Raw genomic sequence first — 19488 nt, 5'->3', positions numbered from 1 at the left:
CTGGAGAAAAGAACCAGGTGAGAGGAGCTCAGAAACACACCAGGCCCTGCACTCACCACTCAATCTCCTCAGGGTCACGGTCCCTCAGCAGCTCCCGCACCTCCTGCCGGCAGCGCTCCTGGTACTCCGGGTACCTTGCCAGGTTGTACAGGACCCAGGAGAGCCCGCTGGCCGTGGTGTCATGGCCTGAGGGGCAGACAGGCAGCCTGGAGTCACCAAGCGGACACCAAGCAGGTGGCCCAGTCCCCAGGATGTGGAATCGCCAGGAAGCACAGGGAAGGGAAAGGACAGAGGAATCCAGGGTCCACCTACCATGTCCCCAGGTGCCCAGGCAGACCCTCCCCTCCCTGTAGCAGTCCATGGGCACTCACCTCCAAACATGAAGGTGTCAGCCTCTGCGCGGATGTCCTCATCGGACAGCGCCTTTCCATGTTCGTCCTGAAGATAAGGCAGGACGCCAAATGGCATCAGTTGTGCGCATTCTTGCATGTAACCTGAGACAGTCTCTGAAGACACCTGGTCCATCTGGACACCCAGCCAACCGCACCCCTGCACCTATGTTAGTCACCCTCACCGGAGGCCCCACACCAGTGATGCCATCCCGGGCTGCTGGCGTCTGTCCTCACCCTGGAGGAACCAGCAACCCATCAATGTTCTTTATCCCTCTACTACAAGCATCCGGAGAAGGAGTTGAATGTGATTGCCTTTGAAGTCAGAAACACAGCGTTATTCCAAAGAGTGTGCTTCTGAGCCGGGCGTTGGTGGTGCACGCCTTTAATCCCAGCACTCGGGAGGCAGAGGCAGGCGGATTTCTGTGAGTTCGAGACCAGCCTGGACTACCAAGCGAGTTCCAGGACAGCCTCCAAAGCCACAGAGAAACCCTGTCTCGAAAAAACAAAAACAAAAACAAAAACAAAACAAAACAAAAAAACAAAGAGTGTGCTTCTGTGTGCGTGTCTAGGAAAAGGCCAGCGGGAAGGCTCCGTGCATAAAGGCTCTTGTCACAAGCCTGACGACTTGAGTTTAATCCTGGGATCCACACTGAAGGAGAAAATCTAGTCCCTAAAGTTGTCCTCTGTCCACCCCCCCCATGTGTACTGTGGCACAGGCACCCACACACATAGACACAATAAACAAACAAACAGATGGTGTGATTTTAAAATGCTATCTCCCTGGAGACATTTGGCTTGTGTGCCTGTAGATGTCACTAAAGAGACCTAGTTCACACTTCCAAGCAGAGTTCCCTCTCTCCCTTCCTTCTTCCTCACTCCTGCCACCATGCCTCACTCCCTCCCTCCTCTCAGGGAAGAAGATGACAGCTGTCCTACGTAAGCCCCAAACCTCACAGCAGTCAAACTGCTGCTTGAAAATAAAAGCTGTGACGACCCAGGGAAAATGGTCCAGTCGGTAAAGCACTTGTCACTTAAGTAGGCGGCCCTGAGTTCAGATCTCCAGTGCCCACATGAAAGCCAGGCATGGTGGCACCTGCCTGTGATCCTAGCACTGGACAGTTGAGATGAGTGGATTCCAGGGCTCTTTAACTAGCCAGTGCAGCTGCTCTGTGAGCTCCAGGTTCAGTGACAGACCCTGTCTCCAAAGACTGGTGGGATGGCTCAGCAGGCGAAGGCACTTGCCTCCAAGCCTCAAGACAGGAGTTCGATGGCAGGGATGCCACATGGTGGAAGGAGACAAACAACTACTACAAGCTGTTCTGTGACCTGTGAGCGTGGGCGCGCGCGCACACACACACACACACACACACACACACACTCAGGCACACACACATGCACACACACACTCAGGCACACACACATGCACGCACACACTCAGGCACACACACATGCACGCACACACACTCACACACACTCACACACATGCACGCACACACACACTACACCACTCGGTCAACAAAATGTCATCAAAAAGCAAGGTGGAGGGCTGCAGAGATGGCTCAGTGGTTAGGAGCACTTGCTGCTCTTGCAGAAGACCAGGATTCCATTCCTAGCCCCCACATGGTGGCTCAGAACTGTAACTACAGTTCCAGGAGATCTGAAGTCATCTTCTCACTTCCATGAGCTCAGGCTCTTACGGCATGCACATACATGCATGCAGACAGAACATTCATATGTGTAAACTATGATAGATAAACCTACATCCATAAGAAAGCAAGATGGAGAGCGATGGAGAAAGTCACTCCATGGCAACCTCTGTTCTTTGCCTGAGCAAAGGTGCCCAGAGCTTCAGCTATGGAAGTCCCTGCGTCACCGTATCTAGAGCCCCTGATGCACGCTGTGTCCCTTCTACCCTCAAGCACCTTCTGTGGCTGCCCAGTTCCCTCTACATCAAGACCAGATTCTCTTTCTTTCCTTCATCTCTTTTTTAGACTGGGTCTCATGTAACTCAGACTCTGCAGCCAAGGATAATCTTGAAACTCTGACCCACCAACCTCCAACACATGAATGCTGGGATGACAGGCAGGAACACTTTGCCCTGTTTACAAAGTGCCGGGATAGAACCTAGGGCCTCGTGCATGCTAGGCAGACACTGTACCAACAGAGGCCTATCCCCAGCCCCGAGGAGGGGGTGTCAGCTCTCACTGTCCCCTACTATGTGCAAAACTGTCCCTGGCTGTGCTGGCAAGTGCTACTCACCCCCCCCCCCATGACTGGGTCCCTCTATAACCCTTTCTACTTGGATATGGTAATATCAAAGGCAGGTTACCCAGATTGTATGCTCTTCTCAGCCAGGACCAGGGGCCAGGGCTGATGGGTAAGGTCTGAGTCTGGCAAGTGGGGATGGGGAGAGTTGGCATGGCTGGTGTTCAGGGTCTCCTTCCTGCCCTCTGTATAGGTTATGTGCAAAGTTTTGGACCCATAGCGGGGAAGCCAAGAACAGCCTCTCTGCGCTCAGAGCCCCTCTCTGAGTTGGCTCCAAGGGTGTTGCAGACACCTTAGTTCTCCTGGTTCCAGTGATGAGTGGAGCCTGCCTAGGGTCCGGGACACAGCAAGGGCAGAGCATGCTCAGCTTGTCATGTCACTTGTCCTCCCTGCCCCAGCCTCCACTCCCCGTGGGGAACCCACCTTGCTCAACAGCAGCACATCAATGAAATCCAAAGTCTTGGCCTTGGCCTTGGCCTTGAGGACATCATCGTCACCTTGATCAGGGAGGGTGCGGCGCCGCTCCTGGATGACGGCGTCGGTGAAGTCATGTACTAGGCGGCAGGCCTTCCGGAAGCGCATCCCGTCCCGGGTGAGGTGATAGAACAGGTCCACGTGCAGATGCAGCTTCTGGTGCCTTCTGGCCACTAAGGCACTAAGTTCCAAGATGGCAGCGATGTACTCACTAGGCTTCCTGGAGGGTGAAGGCATCGAGGAGCTGATGTTTTAACGTGTGTGGACACCAAGAAGCACCTCAGCAGCCATGAGCTGCTGCCCGTGGGGATGGGGAAACTAGAAGCACACATTTACTCTGGACGCCATCTTGGACTTTGCCCAGTAGCCATGGCAACTAGAGCAGAAGAGTACAGTGGTACCCAGGTCTATGGTGATAGTGACAGACCTATTAGTGCCCCCTAGTAGATGGAGAAAGAGGGGGTCAGGAGACCCTCATCTTCAACTCCAACTATTTCTCTCTGTCCCCTATTACCTGCCACAAGTGATCTAGAAAATGGGACTCCATACACATCCATGAAGTCACCATCCATGATGGGGTGGGTGTCCGTGATGGTACAGTTATTTGGGGGTTCCCCATGCTCCTGAAAGTAACCCCTCCACTGTGCTTTGTAAGTAAGTAAACCCGTGTAAAGGGAGTTTCTAGAAGGAATTGCAGTTGATATTGAACCTTCTGCAAGGCTGCTTCGATGATTAGAACTTCAATAACTGCAGAGTTAGAATGCTTCAGGACCAGAGTCTAATTACAGCTTATCTTGGACTGCCTCTAGCACCATTCCTAACCCATCTCTGTGTCTGACCTACCATCCTTGTGACTAACATGTAAAACCATTTTTTAAAAAGATTTATGTATCACTTATACAGTGTTCTGCCTACATACCAGAAGAGGACACCAGATTGAATTGTAGATGGTTGTGAGCCACCATGTGGTTGCTGGGAATTGAACTCAGGTCCTCTGGAAGAGCAGTCAGTGCTCTTAACCTCTAAGCCATCTCTCCAGCCCCAAGTAAAACCTTTTTGAATGTAGTAGCATAAAAAACCACAGTTTCCACCAACCAAAAGAGGCCAAGTGCGTCATGAGATGATTTTGAGCCCACAGCAGACATCCTCACTAAGCCACCTACCTGACACCTCCATCCATGATTTATGACTTTGCTTTTGATATTTTTAGACTTATTTTATTCTGTGTATGAGTGTTTTGCCTGCATGTGTACCATGTGCACTCCTGGTGTCTACAGAGGTCAAAATAGGGCACTGGACCCCCAGAACTGAAGCTACAGAGGGTTGTGAGCCACCGTGGGGTGACAGAACTGAGTCTGGGTCCTGCACAAGACCAAGCAAGCGCTCTTAACCACTGAGCCGACTTCCCACCCCACCCCAGTTTATGGCTTTCCTTGTTTTGTTATCGTAAAACTTCATCCAACTCTGACCATGTTGAAACATGCCGTTTGAGGGAACCTGCGTTCATCTCCAGGCCGTGGTGGCTCACATTTGGCTCCAGGATAAACAGTCTCTTCTCCTCTTGAGCTGTGTTTTTGCCTCAGCACCCACCGGTCTCACAGGGGTGGACTTTGGTTTGTCCAGAGTGCCCACATTAGGGAAATCTCCCGGGGGAAAAGTCAGTTTATCCACCACAGGGAAGAGCCCTGAGACGCACCTCCATCTCCTGTCCTCTACTGAGTCCGTGGCAGCTGCTTCCATGCACCAGAGCACAGGGTGGACCCCAGGTTCCTTCCCTGTCTCCTCCACCCAGGCTCCTCCCCCTCCTCTTCCCAACTCATCTTCTTTCCACTTCTATGTCCGTAATTATTAATTGTTATTACTGGTGACTCAATGAGCTTAACTGGGTTATTTGCAGGAGTGTGGACACTCAATGAGTTTAATTGGGTTATTTGCAGGAGTGTGGACACTCAGTGAGTTTAACTGGGTTATTTGCAGGAGTGTGGACACTCAGTGAGTTTAACTGGGTTATATGCAGGAGTGTGGGCACTCAGTGAGTTTAACTGGGTTATTTGCAGGAGTGTGGACACTCAGTGAGTTTAACTGGGTTATTTGCAGGAGTGTGGGCACTCAGTGAGTTTAACTGGGTTATTTGCAGGAGTGTGGACACTCAGTGAGTTTAATTGGGTTATTTGCAGGAGTGTGGACACTCAGTGAGTTTAATTGGGTTATTTGCAGGAGTGTGGACACTCAATGAGTTTAATTGGGTTATTTGCAGGAGTGTGGACACTCAGTGAGTTTAATTGGGTTATTTGCAGGAGTGTGGACACTCAGTGAGTTTAATTGGGTTATTTGCAGGAGTGTGGACACTCAGTGAGTTTAATTGGGTTATTTGCAGGAGTGTGGACACTCAGTGAGTTTAATTGGGTTATTTGCAGGAGTGTGGACACTCAGTGAGTTTAATTGGGTTATTTGCAGGAGTGTGGACACTCAGTGAGTTTAATTGGGTTATTTGCAGGAGTGTGGGCACCTTATCAAGTGGTTTCGCCACTGAAGAAAATGTCTCTCGGTTTCCTTTTACTGCCTTATTGTACAGTAATTTCCTCTGAGTTGAAACAGTCCATCCTGGAGCAAGATTCATTAAGACTGAGTAAGTAAACAACTCTCTAGTCTGAAGAAATCCCTGAAACTCACCAGGTTCACAAGGCCTCTCCTTCCCCAAAGTTAAATAAGTAGTGAGGCTGCTGGAAAGATGAGACACTCTGACCTGAGCTCCAGAGAGCTCCAGGCTTCCATCTCTGTGAGCTGTCCCCACGCTGGGGGGGACTTTGGTGACGCAGCTGTCTTTGAATCATTTCTGCTTCTGTAAGTGACCCCGATAGAACTCACTGGTTCACTGATGGGGGATGTCCTACTGTGTATATATATATATGTGTGTGTGTGTGTGTGTGTGTGTGTGTGTATGTATATATATATATATATATATATATATATATATATGTCTTATTGGTTGATGAATAAAACACTGTTTGGCCAATAGTCAATAGAGGCTGGAAGATAAGCGGGACTAGGAGACGAGGAGAATTCTGGGAAAGATAGGCAGAGAGAGACTGCAGAGGACACCATGTAGAGACCAGGAGGATAAGACGTGCTAGGCATTCTCCAGTAAGCTAAGACCACATGGAAGTACACAGATTTATAGAAATGGGTTAATAATAATTAAGACAGAGCTAGCCAATAACAAGCCCTAACCATTGGTCAACAATTTTATGATTAATAAAGCGTCTGCATGATTATTTGGGGCCGAGAAGGGCGGCAGGACCTGGTGGGACAAGAACCTTCAGCTACAGTTCACCAAGTTGGACTTTGGCGGCGTCCACACTTCGGTCTGTCACAGGTTCTCTAGCTGGGGTGAGTGATGTGTGTTCACACCTCCTCAGGAATGGTGTCACTCCACATGTCAGAGCCCCAGGGACTGCAGCCCCAGGGGAACTGAAGAGAGGCTGCTGTTGCCATCTCTCCTTACTTTGGAGAGCCTCCTCTCCACGCTCCTCACAGGAGCCGGCTGATGAATGAAGCTTCTCGAACCCTGGGCTCAAACAAACTTTTCCTCCCTTGATGCTGATTGTCTCAGATATTTTGTTACAGTAGGAGGAATCTGTCTATTGCAAACTCAACACCTTCCGTGGTTTCCTTGAACTCTCATAACGAAGTTCACATCCCTTGACCTAGCTTTTCTGGGTCCTTAGAACTGAGGCACTATCTCCCCTGACGCCCTCATCTCCTCCCTCACTGCTGGATGCAGACCTGCATCTCCATGCTGTAGTTGGAATAACTGCACCTCCTGGAAGGACCACTCGCCATCTCCCGTCCCAGGCACTTTTTGTTTGTTTGTGTTTGGTTTTGGTTTTGGAGCAGGGTTTCTCTGTGGAGCATTAGAGCCTATCCTGGCACTGGCTCTGTAGACCAGGCTGACCTCGCACTCACAGAGATCCACCTGCCTCCGCCTCCCGAGCTGGGATTAAAGGCGTGCACCACCAACGCCTAGCGAATCCCAGGCTATTTAATGCTAGTTTTGAGCCGTCTCCTTCAGGAAGCCATTCTGCTCCCTCTGGCCAGCCCTCCCTCCCTTGTGCCTCTGCACCATGTTCCCAGGCTACGACAGGGACTCACTCTTGGCAGTTGCTGTTGAAGCTGAAGACACACTTCTGCAGACTGTCCAGGGTCATGAGGCTGATATGTTCAAACATGTCCAGACGGGCACTTCCCTTGGATGCTAGGCGCAGCCACTTGGCCTGGCCAGAGAGGGGGACAGGAATGGGCTGGGCCCATTTGAGTCTCTTCCCAACCCCAGCCACCAAAAAGGAACCCCCGAAACAGCCTGATCTGATCTGATTTGCTGTGCGCCAAACCAAGATGGAACCTGAACCCCACCATGCTAAGATCACTTCTTTACCTGGGTGGACTTGAACAAGCTCCCTGATATGTCAGACCTTCAGGGTCACCCTTACTTCATAAGCTTGTGAGAGTAAACTCAGACAAGGTAGTCGTCGAACCGGCATGTGAGACCATGACACACAAGGTCACACAGGGTTAGCCTTCTTGACCTTCACTGTTACAAATTTATTTCAGAGATATCCCTGGGTTCTGGTGAGATGGTTCAGTCATAAAAGTGCTCGCCACCCATGCATGAGGATCTGAGTTCAATTCCCAGAACTCATGTTTTAAAAAAGAAGTGGTCATGGTGGCGTGCACCTGTGATCCTAACCCCAGAGAGATGGAGACAGGAGGGTCCCTAGGGCTCAACCGCTAGCCAGCTTGGCATAATTGGTGAGCTCCAGGCAACAAGAGGCGCTGTGTCAAAAAACAAGGTGGATGGAAACTAAGGAAGGGAACCCAAAGTTGACCTCTGATCTCCACATGCACACACACACACACACACACACACACTCACACACACACACACACACACACACACGCAGACACGCATGTGTGCACACAGTGGCATGTGAGAGGTTGCTGCCCCTGGTCATGAGAATTCTTTCCTCATCTGGGCTGTTTCTCAGATGTGTTTGCAGAGGACGTCTCAGTGAGCAGCAGTGACTCTCTCAGGAAAACTCCAGGCTCCCTGGTTTCCTATCACAGAGGACCCCAGCCTGGCATGACCATTCATGCCTTTAATCCCAGCATGCAGGAGGAAGAGACAGGTCCCCCAGTGCAGCTGGCTAGGGAGACCAGCTGTATCTGTGAACTCTGGGTTTGACTGAGAGACCCTGCCCCAATGAGTAAGGCTGAGAGACATGGATGATTTCCAGCCTCAAGCTTGGGCCCCCACATGCACACATGTGAACATATAGCCCTCTGTGATGATGTGTGTTGATGGCCAACCTCACAGGATCCGGAATTACCTAGAAGACAAGCTTCCAGGCATGTTTGTGAGGGATTATCTACATTAGGTTACCTAATCCCTGTAGGGGTTTATCTGAATATGTTGCCTATTTTTGACTGTCAATCTGACACAGTTAGAATCACAAGGGAAGAGTCACTCCATTAGGAGTTTTCTAGATCAGGTTAGCTTGTGGGGCATGGGTGTGGGGAATTATCTTGACTGTTAGTTGATGCAGGAGCGCCCACTGTGAGCGGCACCATTCCCCATTCAAAGCTTCCTGAGCTGTACAGCAAGGAGAAAACTGACTGTGGGTGAGCAGGAATCCATACGTGTATTCTCTCTGCCTTGACCGTGGCCGTGACACGCTCAGTTCCCACTTTCACTTCCTTGCAGTGATGGACTTGATCCAAGCAAGCCCTTTCTTCCCTAAGTCACTTTTTGTCATGGAATTTTATCACAGCAGCAAAAGTAAAGTAGAAGGCTCAGTTAGGTTAACTTAAGTGCACCACCCTAAGAGGGGTGGTCCCAGCATCGATCCTTGGTTGAACGGAAGAAGAAAGTGAGCTAACCACCAGCATTCGCCCCACCTTGCTTCCTGACTAGGGACGCGCCGGGACCAGTTGCCTCACACTTCTGCCACTATGGCTCCCCAGGTGGTGGAGTGTGAGGCAGAGATCCTCCCTTAAGTTGCTTCTGCACCCGTGTTTTATCACCTCCAACTGAGAGCAATGCGGGAGACCAGATTGGTCTACTGGAGCTGGGGATCTGGGCTCTAGGCACTCACATGCATGATGTTAACGCTGTCATTGAAAATCTTCACATAGGGCTTCAGGATGTTGAAATGGAAGGCGGGCGTCAGCATCCGACGGTGGCGGCCCCACTTGTCACCGGCACTCAGCAAGAGCCCGTCTCCTAATGGAGTAGCGTGGCAGTAGGCAAGGGCAGCACCTTCCCCCGGCCCCGAAGCGTGTTCCCAGATCCTCACCCCTTGGTACTCACCCAGCCAGGGCTTCAGGAAACTGTAGAAGACTCTGTCCTTGGGAGCAACTGAAGCTGGTGCCAGCAAGGGCAGTCAGGAACCATGGGGGGAGGGGGCATGGGAGGGACGGAGCCCTTAGACTGGGATCTGCATGCACCCCTCCAAGTCCACATGGTGGGGTTGGGGGCAGGGACAGAGGGTGCAGGGAGCCAGTGAGACAGGAAGGACCAGACATGCAGCAGCACTAGACAGAGAGAAGACGTGGCCTGATGTGACGCAGACACTGACGTGACAAAGATACTGCCCCACACCTTCACACGGCTACTACATGATCAAACATGTTTCCCCTGCCAAGCCCAGCATCGCATTCTGCAGACCTTTATAAAGACCCAACGCTCCTGTCCACTCCAGCATGTGCTGACAGCCCCTGACATGGTCATGTGACACAGATACACATAGGCTAACACGATTGAAACACACATGGCCTGCCCTAACTGTGCCATAGATGGTCACACACACCTCAACACACATCATTGACAGTCCTCAGACATTATTTGAAAGTCCATTTGTGGGCCAGGCATGGGGGAGCATGCCTTTAATTGCAGCATTATGGACAAAGAGGCAGATAGATCTCTGGAAGTTCCAGGCTAGCCTGGTCTGCATAGTAAGTTTCAGGTTAGCCAGAGCTACACAATGAAAATAAAATAAAATATAGTATTTAGGAAAATATATTTTAGAGGGGGAAATTCATTTTGGGAGCAGCAAGATGACTCAGTAGGTAGAGGAGCTTGCCACCAAGCCTGATGACCTGAGTTCCTACATAGTGGAAGAAGAGAGATGACTCCCACAAATTGTCTTTTGGCCACCACCCTTGCTCTGTAGAACACACACACACACACACACACACACAAAATAAATGTAAAAAAAAATATTAAAAGTAACTTCCCTGATGTGACCTAAATAAGCCTCAACAATATTCAGATTTTTCTCAAAAGGTCCCAGTCATATCTCTGAAAGCCCCTGGTCCCAGACTTCAGACACTCCAAACAGCATAGACACAGCAGGAGAAAAAAAGACTGTTTCTCACAACACCTCAGTCAAGAGCCGGTCAGAAGCCAACATATCCTAATTGTTGGTGGCCTCAGAGAAAACCATTGTCATATAAACCCAGGTGGGAGTCAGAGGCAACCAGGCAGCAGCACACACAGCAGGAAGATGGAGGCCGCCCGAAGGAAGGTACGCCCCAGACAGGAGCCTCTGGGCCACAGGTGAGTCGCACGAGGCAGCGGCAGGGGCGTTTCTGCCACAGCCCTGCCTGCCTGCACTGGGGTCCCTGAGACTCACGGGTATGCAAGCTGGGACCAGCAAGGTGTCTACCTGGAGCCAAGAGCACAGGCTTGATGAAGGCGGGGTGGAATATGCGGACGACGGGCTGGCACGGCCCCACCCACCAGCAGCACACATCCCCGAAGGTTCGCACCAGGTTCTGGATGTACAGGAGCCCTTCCTCCGAGGCCCGGATCTGTGGACGAAGAGGACCCACCTGGTTGGTGTTCGCTTCTCTGGGCTGCCAGAGAGAACAAGCAGGGTAGGGAGCCACAGGGAGTCCCGGGGTCCACTCAGGGCTTCACGCACAATGCTGAGCCCTGCCCGGGTGCCCCCACCCCACCCTCAGTCCTGGGACAGAAGACACATGCTCACTTCAGATCCCAAACACTGTCCTGTGCTTTATTTTTGCTGTGTGCGCATGCTTGTGTGTGCACGCGATCATGTGTGAGAAAGTTGACCTCAGGTACCATCTAACCTGTTTTAGTGGGCAGTCATGTGTTACGGTGAGCACTGTAGCGGTCACAAGGGCAGGAGTTGGTTCTCTCCTTCCAACAGGGTTCCCAGGAATTGAACTCAGACAGCCAGGCGTGGCAGCAAGTGCCTGTACTTAATGAGCCTTCTGTCTCACCAGCCCAGACTTCGTTTTCTTGAGACAGAATCTCTCACTGACCTGAGGCTCACCAATGAGGCTAGGCTGGTGAGCCAGCAAGCTCGGGGAACCTAGCTGTGTGCACGTCCCCAGTGATGACGTCACCTCTGGGAGCCCAGCTGTGCGCGCCTCCCGGTAATGACGTCATCTCTGGGAGCCCAGCTGAGTGCGCCTCCCCAGTGCTGGCCTCATTTCTGGGGACACAGCTGAGTGCGCCTCCCCAGTGCTGGCGTCATCTCTGGGGACACAGCTGAGTGTGCACCTCCCCAGTGATGATATCATCTCTGGGAGCCCAGCTGAGTGTGCACCTCCCCAGTGCTGATGTCACCTCTGGGGACCCAGCTGAGTGCACCTCCCCAGTGCTGACGTCACCTCTGGGGACCCAGCTGAGTGCACCTCCCCAGTGATGATATCATCTCTGGGAGCCCAGCTGAGTGTGCACCTCCCCGGTGCTGACGTCACCTCTGGGGACCCAGTTGTGTGCACCTCCCCGGCGATGACGTCATCTCTGGGAGCCCAGCTGAGCGCACCTCCCCAGTGCTGGCGTCACGCTTGCACACCAAGCGTTTCACTGGCTGAGCCCTCCCCCAGCACCCCAATGTCGTATTAACCTGTGTTCCCTTCCATCCCATCTTCCGCATGGAAACAGTTGCCCACACAGCAAGCGGTGCGTGTGAGGACTGAGCCTGGTGGGCTCCCCAGAGTCGCAGAGACTTAGTGCAGCCCCGGGAAGGCTGCTTATGGGCGCTCCGCGGGCAGGAGCTGTCCTGTGGACCCAATCCCTGAGACTCATCAGCACAGGCATGGCTGTGGGGGTTGTCTCCGTTGTTAAAGACGTTAGAAAGACCCAGTCTTTGAGGGACACCACCTCATGGTCTGATCCTCGTTCTAGTTTTATTCCGTTGCTGTTGGGAAAACCTCCTGACTAAAGGCAACTTTGGGAGGAAAGGCTTGTTTGCCTTACACTTCTAGGTCATAGTTCGTCACTGAGGGAAGTCGAGGCAGAAACAGAACAGGAATCTAGAGGCAGAAACTATAGAGGAACACTGCTCGCTGGCTCACTCTGGCTGGCTCACTGGCCTTTGTCTATCTATCTATCTGATACTGCCCAGGTCCACCTGTGTAGCCCAGCTCTCCTGAATCAGTTAACAATCAGAAAGTACTCCCACAGACACACATCAGACATGTCCATAGGCCAGTCTGATGGAGACAGTTCTTTTTTTTTTTTTTTTTTTTTTTGATTTTTTGGAGGCTGTCCTGGAACTCGCTCTGTAGATCAGGCTGGCCTCGAACTCACAGAGATCCGCCTGCCTCTGCCTCCCAGGTGCTGGGATTAAAGGCGTGCGCCACCAACGCCCGGCTGGAGGCATTTCTTTAAGATTCCTTCTTCCACGGTGTGTCAAGTTAACAATCAAGACTATCCATTACAATATGTGACGTGCGTGTGTGTGTGTGTGCGTGCGCGTGCATGTGTGTGTGTGCATGTGTGTGTGTGAGTGTGTGTGTGTGCGTGTGCGTGCGCGCGTGTGTGTGCACGCGTGTGTGTGCATGTGTGTGTATGTGTGTGTGCATGTGTGTGTATGTGTGTGTGCATGTGTGTGTGCATGTGTGTGTGGGTGCGCGCGTGTGTGTGCGCGCGTGTGTGTGCGTGTGCGTGCGCACGTGTGTGTGCACGCGTGTGTGTGCATGTGTATGTGTATGTGTGTGTGCGTGTGTGTGCATGTGTGTGTGCATGTGTGTGTGTGCATGTGTGTGTGCATGTGTGTGTGCATGTGTGTGTGCATGTGTGTGTGCATGTGTGGGTGTGGGTGCGCGTGTGTGTGTGTGTGTGTGTGTGTGTGTGTGTGTGTGTGAACATGAGTGCAGTACATGCAGAAGCCAGAAGAGGATGTTCGATCCTGGAGCTGAAGTTGTAGGTGGTTGTGAGCCGCCCGCTGTGGGTGCTGCCAGGGCTCTCACCCACTGAGACATCTCTCAATGCCTTGGCTTCTTTCCAGTGTTCCTCACCTCATCAGTCACAACTTGGCCCCAGCTTGCCAAGTGCTCCATTTTTGACCAAACTAGTAATTTTTCTGTATTATTCTACCTGCTCTTTGCTCCTAATTCTCAGTATAAACATATCTAAAAAGCAGATATGCAACAGCGTGAAAAACCTGCTACTTTGAAACTCATTCTGTCAAATAAACTAGTTTGCCAATTTTTTAATATGGCAAGTTTTATTGGGGAAAGGTAAGGGAGTAATGGAAGAGAGAAGGGAGAAAGAGAGAGGAGTGACAGAGACAGAGACTGAGAGGGCTGCCTCCTCAGAGAAATGCCAGAAAAATAGCTGGTTTGCCATTTTGCAGCTGGAGAAATGCTCAGTAATTAAGAGCGCATGTTCTTGCAGAGGATCCAAGTTTGATTCCAGCTCCCATATGGGGCAGCCTGCAATTCCAGCTCCAGGGGATGCAGCACCCTCTTCTGGCCTCTCCAAGCACTGCACACACACACACACACACACACACACACACACATGTGGGGACACCAGACCTTGAGCAGAAACCCACTTCCCCTTTGGCCTGGGAGCATGCAGCTGTGTAATGTTTACTGAAAACAATTCAGTGCTAAAGCTCTTGATAGGGCTCAGATAAGGGCTTGATCACTGAAATACCATGCCTTTCACACCCCCTACAGCTAGATGCCTCTTCCTGTTTCCCTGCTGTGTCTCCCCGATTCTGGGGCCCGGAGATTAAACCACCAGCCAGGAGGGTGAGAAGTCTGGAAAGAATTGTATGTAGATGGATGGCAGAAGTCCTTAAAAGGGGGAAGCATTTTTTCTTAGAGAGACTTCTGAGAGCTCTCTCCTAAGCGGACTGGGGTCTCCTCCTTAGCTGACTTGGGAAGCATAAAGTTTTCTTAAAGCAACCGACCGATCTCTGTGTCATCTATCCCGACCACCTCGCTACATTCTCGGATGCAGGCCGCACAGCAGGTGCGACACACACACACACACGGGCACACACACAAATACAAACACAAATCTTTAAACTGAGCCTCCCACAAAGTCTCAGAGCAGGAACAAAATGTCTGTAAGTTCTTTGCCAGTGTGTCACACAGCAGGTGTGTGTGTGACAGAATTTGCCTGGGAAGATGCAACACCCTATTCATCATGACAGACCAAGAGTAACAATTGCACCAATGAATGTCTGATTTGGCCAACCAATGGGTTTTATTGGGGTTACTAACAGGATTATGGGAAGAGGCTTACTTACGGGGAGCAGGGATCACTCAAAAGCAGCTGCATCACTAGGAAACCCACCCCAGCATGGGTGATTGCACCCCACCCCACAAAAATCATGACAACCCTGGATCTCTCTGCATAGCTTGCAGGCAACTCCACAGTCCAAATACCTTTCTTTGTGCAGTTTGGCTGGTCAGAGTCTCTGTCCAGCAAAGGTTTACCCCTTTTTATACTGTTGGGTTAAGGTCCCCAAGAACCTCCTAAGCTTCTATTCCTCCTGAGGCTCTTGAGTACCCTTTCCCTTCTGGAGCAAATGTTGCAATTTGGAAAGAATGTTGCAATTTGGAGGAAAATTCCTTTTAGCAGGTGGCCTCTATTCCAACTACCAGCATAGTGTTTTTTCCCCATCTAAAGACTCATGAGCACAGTCTTTACCTCATGGGCACAGCTATTACCTCATGGGAGCAGTCATTACCTCATGGGAGCAGTCATTACCTCATGAGAACAGTCATTACCTCATGAGAACAGTCATTACCTCATGAGAGCAGTCATTACCTCATGGGAGCAGTCATTACCTCATGGGAGCAGTCATTACCTCATGAGAACAGTCATTACCTCATGAGCACAGTCATTACCTCATGGGCACAGCCATTACCTCATGGGCACAGCCATTACCTCATGGGAACAGCCATTACCTCATGAGCACAGTCATTACCTCATGGGCACAGTCATTACCTCATGAGCACAGTCATTACCTCATGGGCACAGCCATTACCTCATGGGAACAGCCATTACCTCATGGGAACAGTCATTACCTCATGAGCACAGCCATTACCTCATGGGCACAGCCATTACCTCATGGGAGCAGTCATTACCTCATGGGAGCAGTCATTACCTCATGAGCACAGTCATTACCTCATGGGCACAGTCATTACCTCATGGGCACAGCCATTACCTCATGGGAGCAGTCATTACCTCATGAGCACAGTCATTACCTCATGGGCACAGTCATTACCTCATGGGCACAGCCATTACCTCATGAGAACAGTCATTACCTCGTGGGTACAGTCATTACCTCATGGGAACAGCCATTACCTCATGAGCACAGTCATTACCTCATGGGCACAGTCATTACCTCATGGGCACAGCCATTACCTCATGGGAACAGTCATTACCTCATGGGAACAGTCATTACCTCATGGGCACAGCCATTACCTCATGGGCACAGCCATTACCTCAAGGGCACAGCCATTACTGTCTGAATTCTCATCAGATTCTGGACTCTTTAGTTCCTTCAGAATCACCCATTAATCTCTTAGTTACTTCCATGAACCTGTGAGCAGAGTCCCTGAAAGAACAGATGAAATGCTCAAGGTTTCAGAGCATTCAGTCATTGACGGCTGGGCCCACCCACTTGATGTTTTACCTCATGACAACAGGAGCCTCACACAGACAGGAAGTAAAACGAGATAAGAAAGCACAGAGGACAAGATACCCCCAAGAACCTGTCCCTACTGATCTATGTCTTCCAACTACACCCTGCCTTCTGAAGTTTCCAGAATCTCCAAACTAGTGTCACCAGCTGGGCATCCCTCTGGGGCTCATGAGACTCCAAGGCATGAGGAGTCTGGAAGGTGGAAACACAGGAGATGCCAAAGCCTTATCCCAGTGAGTGGACGTTAGCTCGGAGTCCCCCTAAGTCTCTCGACACCATGATGTCCACCCTGGCTTTGAAATGTGGATTTTCTCATCCTGGGAGCAGTTCCCACATCAGAGACCACAATAGGGAACTCTCATGGGCATGGCGGTGGTAATGTGGTCTTAGGATTTGTTGATGTCCCCGCTTCTCCCTCTCCCTGGGTCCTGGGCAACCTGGCCCTGTTCCTGCTCCAGACTCCTCTCCTCCCGCCCCGTCGTTGCTCCTCAGCACCCGCCTGTCACTCGGCATCACCCCTCTCCTGGGCCTGGGCCTCCTCCTTAGGGAACCTTTCCTGGTGGGGGGCCTCTCTAATCCTCGGGCTCTCTCCCTGCCCTGGGATCGCTCTTCTCCAGGCGACCTTCCCTCGACCCAGGATCCACCCTTGACAGGTGGTCTCTCATCACTGCCAGCTCAAAGGCTGTCAAGGTTGCATGGCTGTGTCATGCATGGCGCTTTTCCTCTAGGCCCAACAGGATGTCATTTTCAATGTTTCCTGGTAGTCATGGCAACTGCAGCAGAAAACTAGGACAGTAAGCAAGCCAACGGTAACGGTGATGGAGTTGTTAGACTCCAGAGTGAGGGTCAGGAGGCCCTTTTCTGGCACTCCAGCTGGGACTCTTCTCCCCCAGCAGCAAGTCATCTTGGGATATGCTAGAGTATAAAGCAAAAGGTTTTTTTTCTTTTTAATCAGGACTCTATGGTGCAGCTTCCATGAAGTTGTCACCCAGGATGGGTGTGTCCTCATAATGATACAGCTGTTTGGGGGTCACCCAGGATGGGTGTGTCCTCATAATGATACAGCTGTTTGGGGGTCACCCAGGATGGGTGTGTCCTCATAATGATACAGCTGTTTGGGGGTCACCCATGAGCCTATAAGAAACCCTTCTCCTGTTCTCTGTGAAAAACACCTAATAGCTGGGCAGTGGTGGTGCTTGTCTTTAATTCCAGCACTCAGGAGGCAGAGGCAGGCGGATCTCTGTGAGTTGGAGACCAGCCTGGTCTACAAGAGCTAGTTCCAGGACAACAGCCTCCAAAGCCACAGAGAAAGCCTGTCTCAAAAAACCCAAACCAAACCAAAACAACAACAACAGCAACAAAACACCTAATAACCCCATTGTTCTCACTGAGCTGGACACAGGTGAACTTGCTACTCGGATGCCTCCTGGGGTGAATGCACACTTGCTCACATCTACCCGGGAAAAGTTAGCATGGCACCCCTGCAGCCTCTGGCTCTTCCTGAGAGGAAGGGCTACATCTGGGGGACCTGTAGCCTTGGCAGACTCCCAGGGAGCAGAGGTGACCCCTAGGTCTCCATCAGGGTGGAGCTGGACACCAGCTCGAGGAGAGCAGCCTGTGGTCCAGCTGACCCTCTGCCCCCCTGGCACCGTGCCATTTACAAGGAAAACAAGTGTCACCAAATCGCACAGAGGGAGAAACAGATTTAAGTCTATGTTCGAGGTGTGGCGTGGATGAGGGTTCTGGGTAGGCGTCTGAAAGGGGAAGCGAGTGGCCAGCTCGCATCTAGATTGAGCAACAGGGCTCACTGGTACATCTCAGCGGAGAAGCCAGACATAAGAGGAAGATGTTCGGGGGCCGGGGGGTGGGAAATCAGACCCTAGAGATCTCCTAGGCCAGCTACACCCCTGGGTGTGCCTGGGGGGACTGCAGCTCATTTCTGTAACCGGAAGGAGACAAGAGATGGCTGAAAAGATTTGATAGAGGCAGGGGACGGGCTTCAAGGCCAGCACAGAGAGCCTGAGAACACCGTGGTCCTCAGCCGTGTTAGGAGCCTGCAGCAGGGACGTCTGTGGGGAAGACACCGGGAATGGATGCAAGACCCAGGTGGAAAGGGCTCAGGACAGCGCATCCGTGGAATGGCGTCATTCTGCCGCCCTAGACCCCAGCCCACCCCTGTCCCCAGATCCCTGAGCCCCATCCCAGGCTTCTCACAATTCCTTCTACTCCGAAGCCCCACGTCACCCTCACGACCACACTCACCAGGCCCAGGTGACCCAGGAGCCAGTTCCGTTTGGGGGGCTGAGGGAAACAGCGAAGGTGATGAGAGTTTTCGTAGATAGCGTAAACCTGGGTCAGGATGTAAGCCAGGAGGCAGGAGGCCCCCGCCAGGGGTAGGAACAGCCACAGGGAAGCTGCTGCAGGCCCCAGGCCCGGCCAGGACAGGCTCAGCAGCGGCATCCTGCAGGGAAAATCAACACCTGATGCTGACTTCCTGTCCTGCCCCAGCCTGGCACAGCCCCTCCCGCCCCCCGGGCCAGGGCCCCTCAGGCCAGTACCTTCTCTCAGAAGCACTGAGTCCCCGGGTCCTTCTCTGGCTTCTGACCAGGGATGGAGAGAGGAGTCTGGGCTGGGCCAGCCCATCCCTTGCAGGCACAGCGGCCCCCTCCTGCCTGGGTAGGTGGCCAACATATGGGGGAGGAGCCAGCCGGGAGCACAGAGGAACCACCAATCAGGACCCCATACTCTGGGTCACACAGATGAGTACTGAGTCCTCGGGACTTCATACCTCTTGTGTGAGGGCTTTGGAGGAAGCAGTGGGCAGATAAATGGAGATAGAGCCCCAAAGAGAGGGTGTGAGGAAACAGGCTGGCCTCCACTGTGGGGCTTGTGAGCTAGGACTCTGCTCCGTGTAAGAGTGTGAAGAAAATCCTCCCACAGTTCCTTGGGTATGCAAGTTCCACAGAAGGCATGTGAGGGCATGTCCACTGACCTTACGGGAACAAGGTAGGTGCCTTCACCCACATACAAAGGAATGTGCACACACACAAACACACACTCACGCATGCACACACATACACAGGCACATTAAAACAAAACAAAGCAGACATGTCTGGGGAGATGGTTCCATGGGTAAGAGTGCTCCCTCACTGAGCATGAGGTCCTGCCTGAGTCTGAGTCCCCAGCGCCTCTGGAAAAACCTGGGCATGGACCAGTGAGATGGTGGAGTACGGACAGCCACTTGCCCCCAAGCCTGATGACCTAGGAAGGTGAGAACGAATTCCCACGAGCTGCCTTCTGACCTCCACGCACACTTGCACAAATAAATAAACAGTTAAAATTTTAAGTGGAAAGCAAATGCAGGCATGGCCACATGT

General features: G+C 51.8%; 1 protein-coding gene across 2 annotated transcripts in view; it reads right to left on the bottom strand.

Moving 5' to 3' along the window:
- The window catches only part of LOC101835736 (cytochrome P450 4F3), a 22894-nt gene extending 4010 nt beyond the window's left edge, over positions 1–18884 (bottom strand). The window contains exons 1-9 of one of the 2 annotated variants that reach the window (XM_040742180.1): positions 18670–18884; positions 18374–18572; positions 10856–11000; positions 9499–9552; positions 9284–9411; positions 7284–7405; positions 3081–3351; positions 372–438; positions 57–186 (exon numbers count right to left, since the gene is read on the bottom strand). In XM_040742180.1, coding sequence (XP_040598114.1) covers positions 57–186; positions 372–438; positions 3081–3351; positions 7284–7405; positions 9284–9411; positions 9499–9552; positions 10856–11000; positions 18374–18571 — 1115 coding nt within the window. In that variant the 5' untranslated portion in view covers position 18572; positions 18670–18884. The remainder of the gene's footprint in view (positions 1–56; positions 187–371; positions 439–3080; positions 3352–7283; positions 7406–9283; positions 9412–9498; positions 9553–10855; positions 11001–18373; positions 18573–18669) is intronic. The other variant, XM_040742181.1, reaches the window with a different exon arrangement.
- Positions 18885–19488: the final 604 nt, after the last annotated feature.

Source organism: Mesocricetus auratus, unplaced genomic scaffold, assembly GCF_017639785.1.
Source record: "Mesocricetus auratus isolate SY011 unplaced genomic scaffold, BCM_Maur_2.0 Super-Scaffold_6731, whole genome shotgun sequence".
NCBI classification, from domain to species: Eukaryota; Metazoa; Chordata; class Mammalia; order Rodentia; family Cricetidae; genus Mesocricetus; species Mesocricetus auratus.
This window is presented reverse-complemented; position numbering and strand designations above follow the sequence as displayed.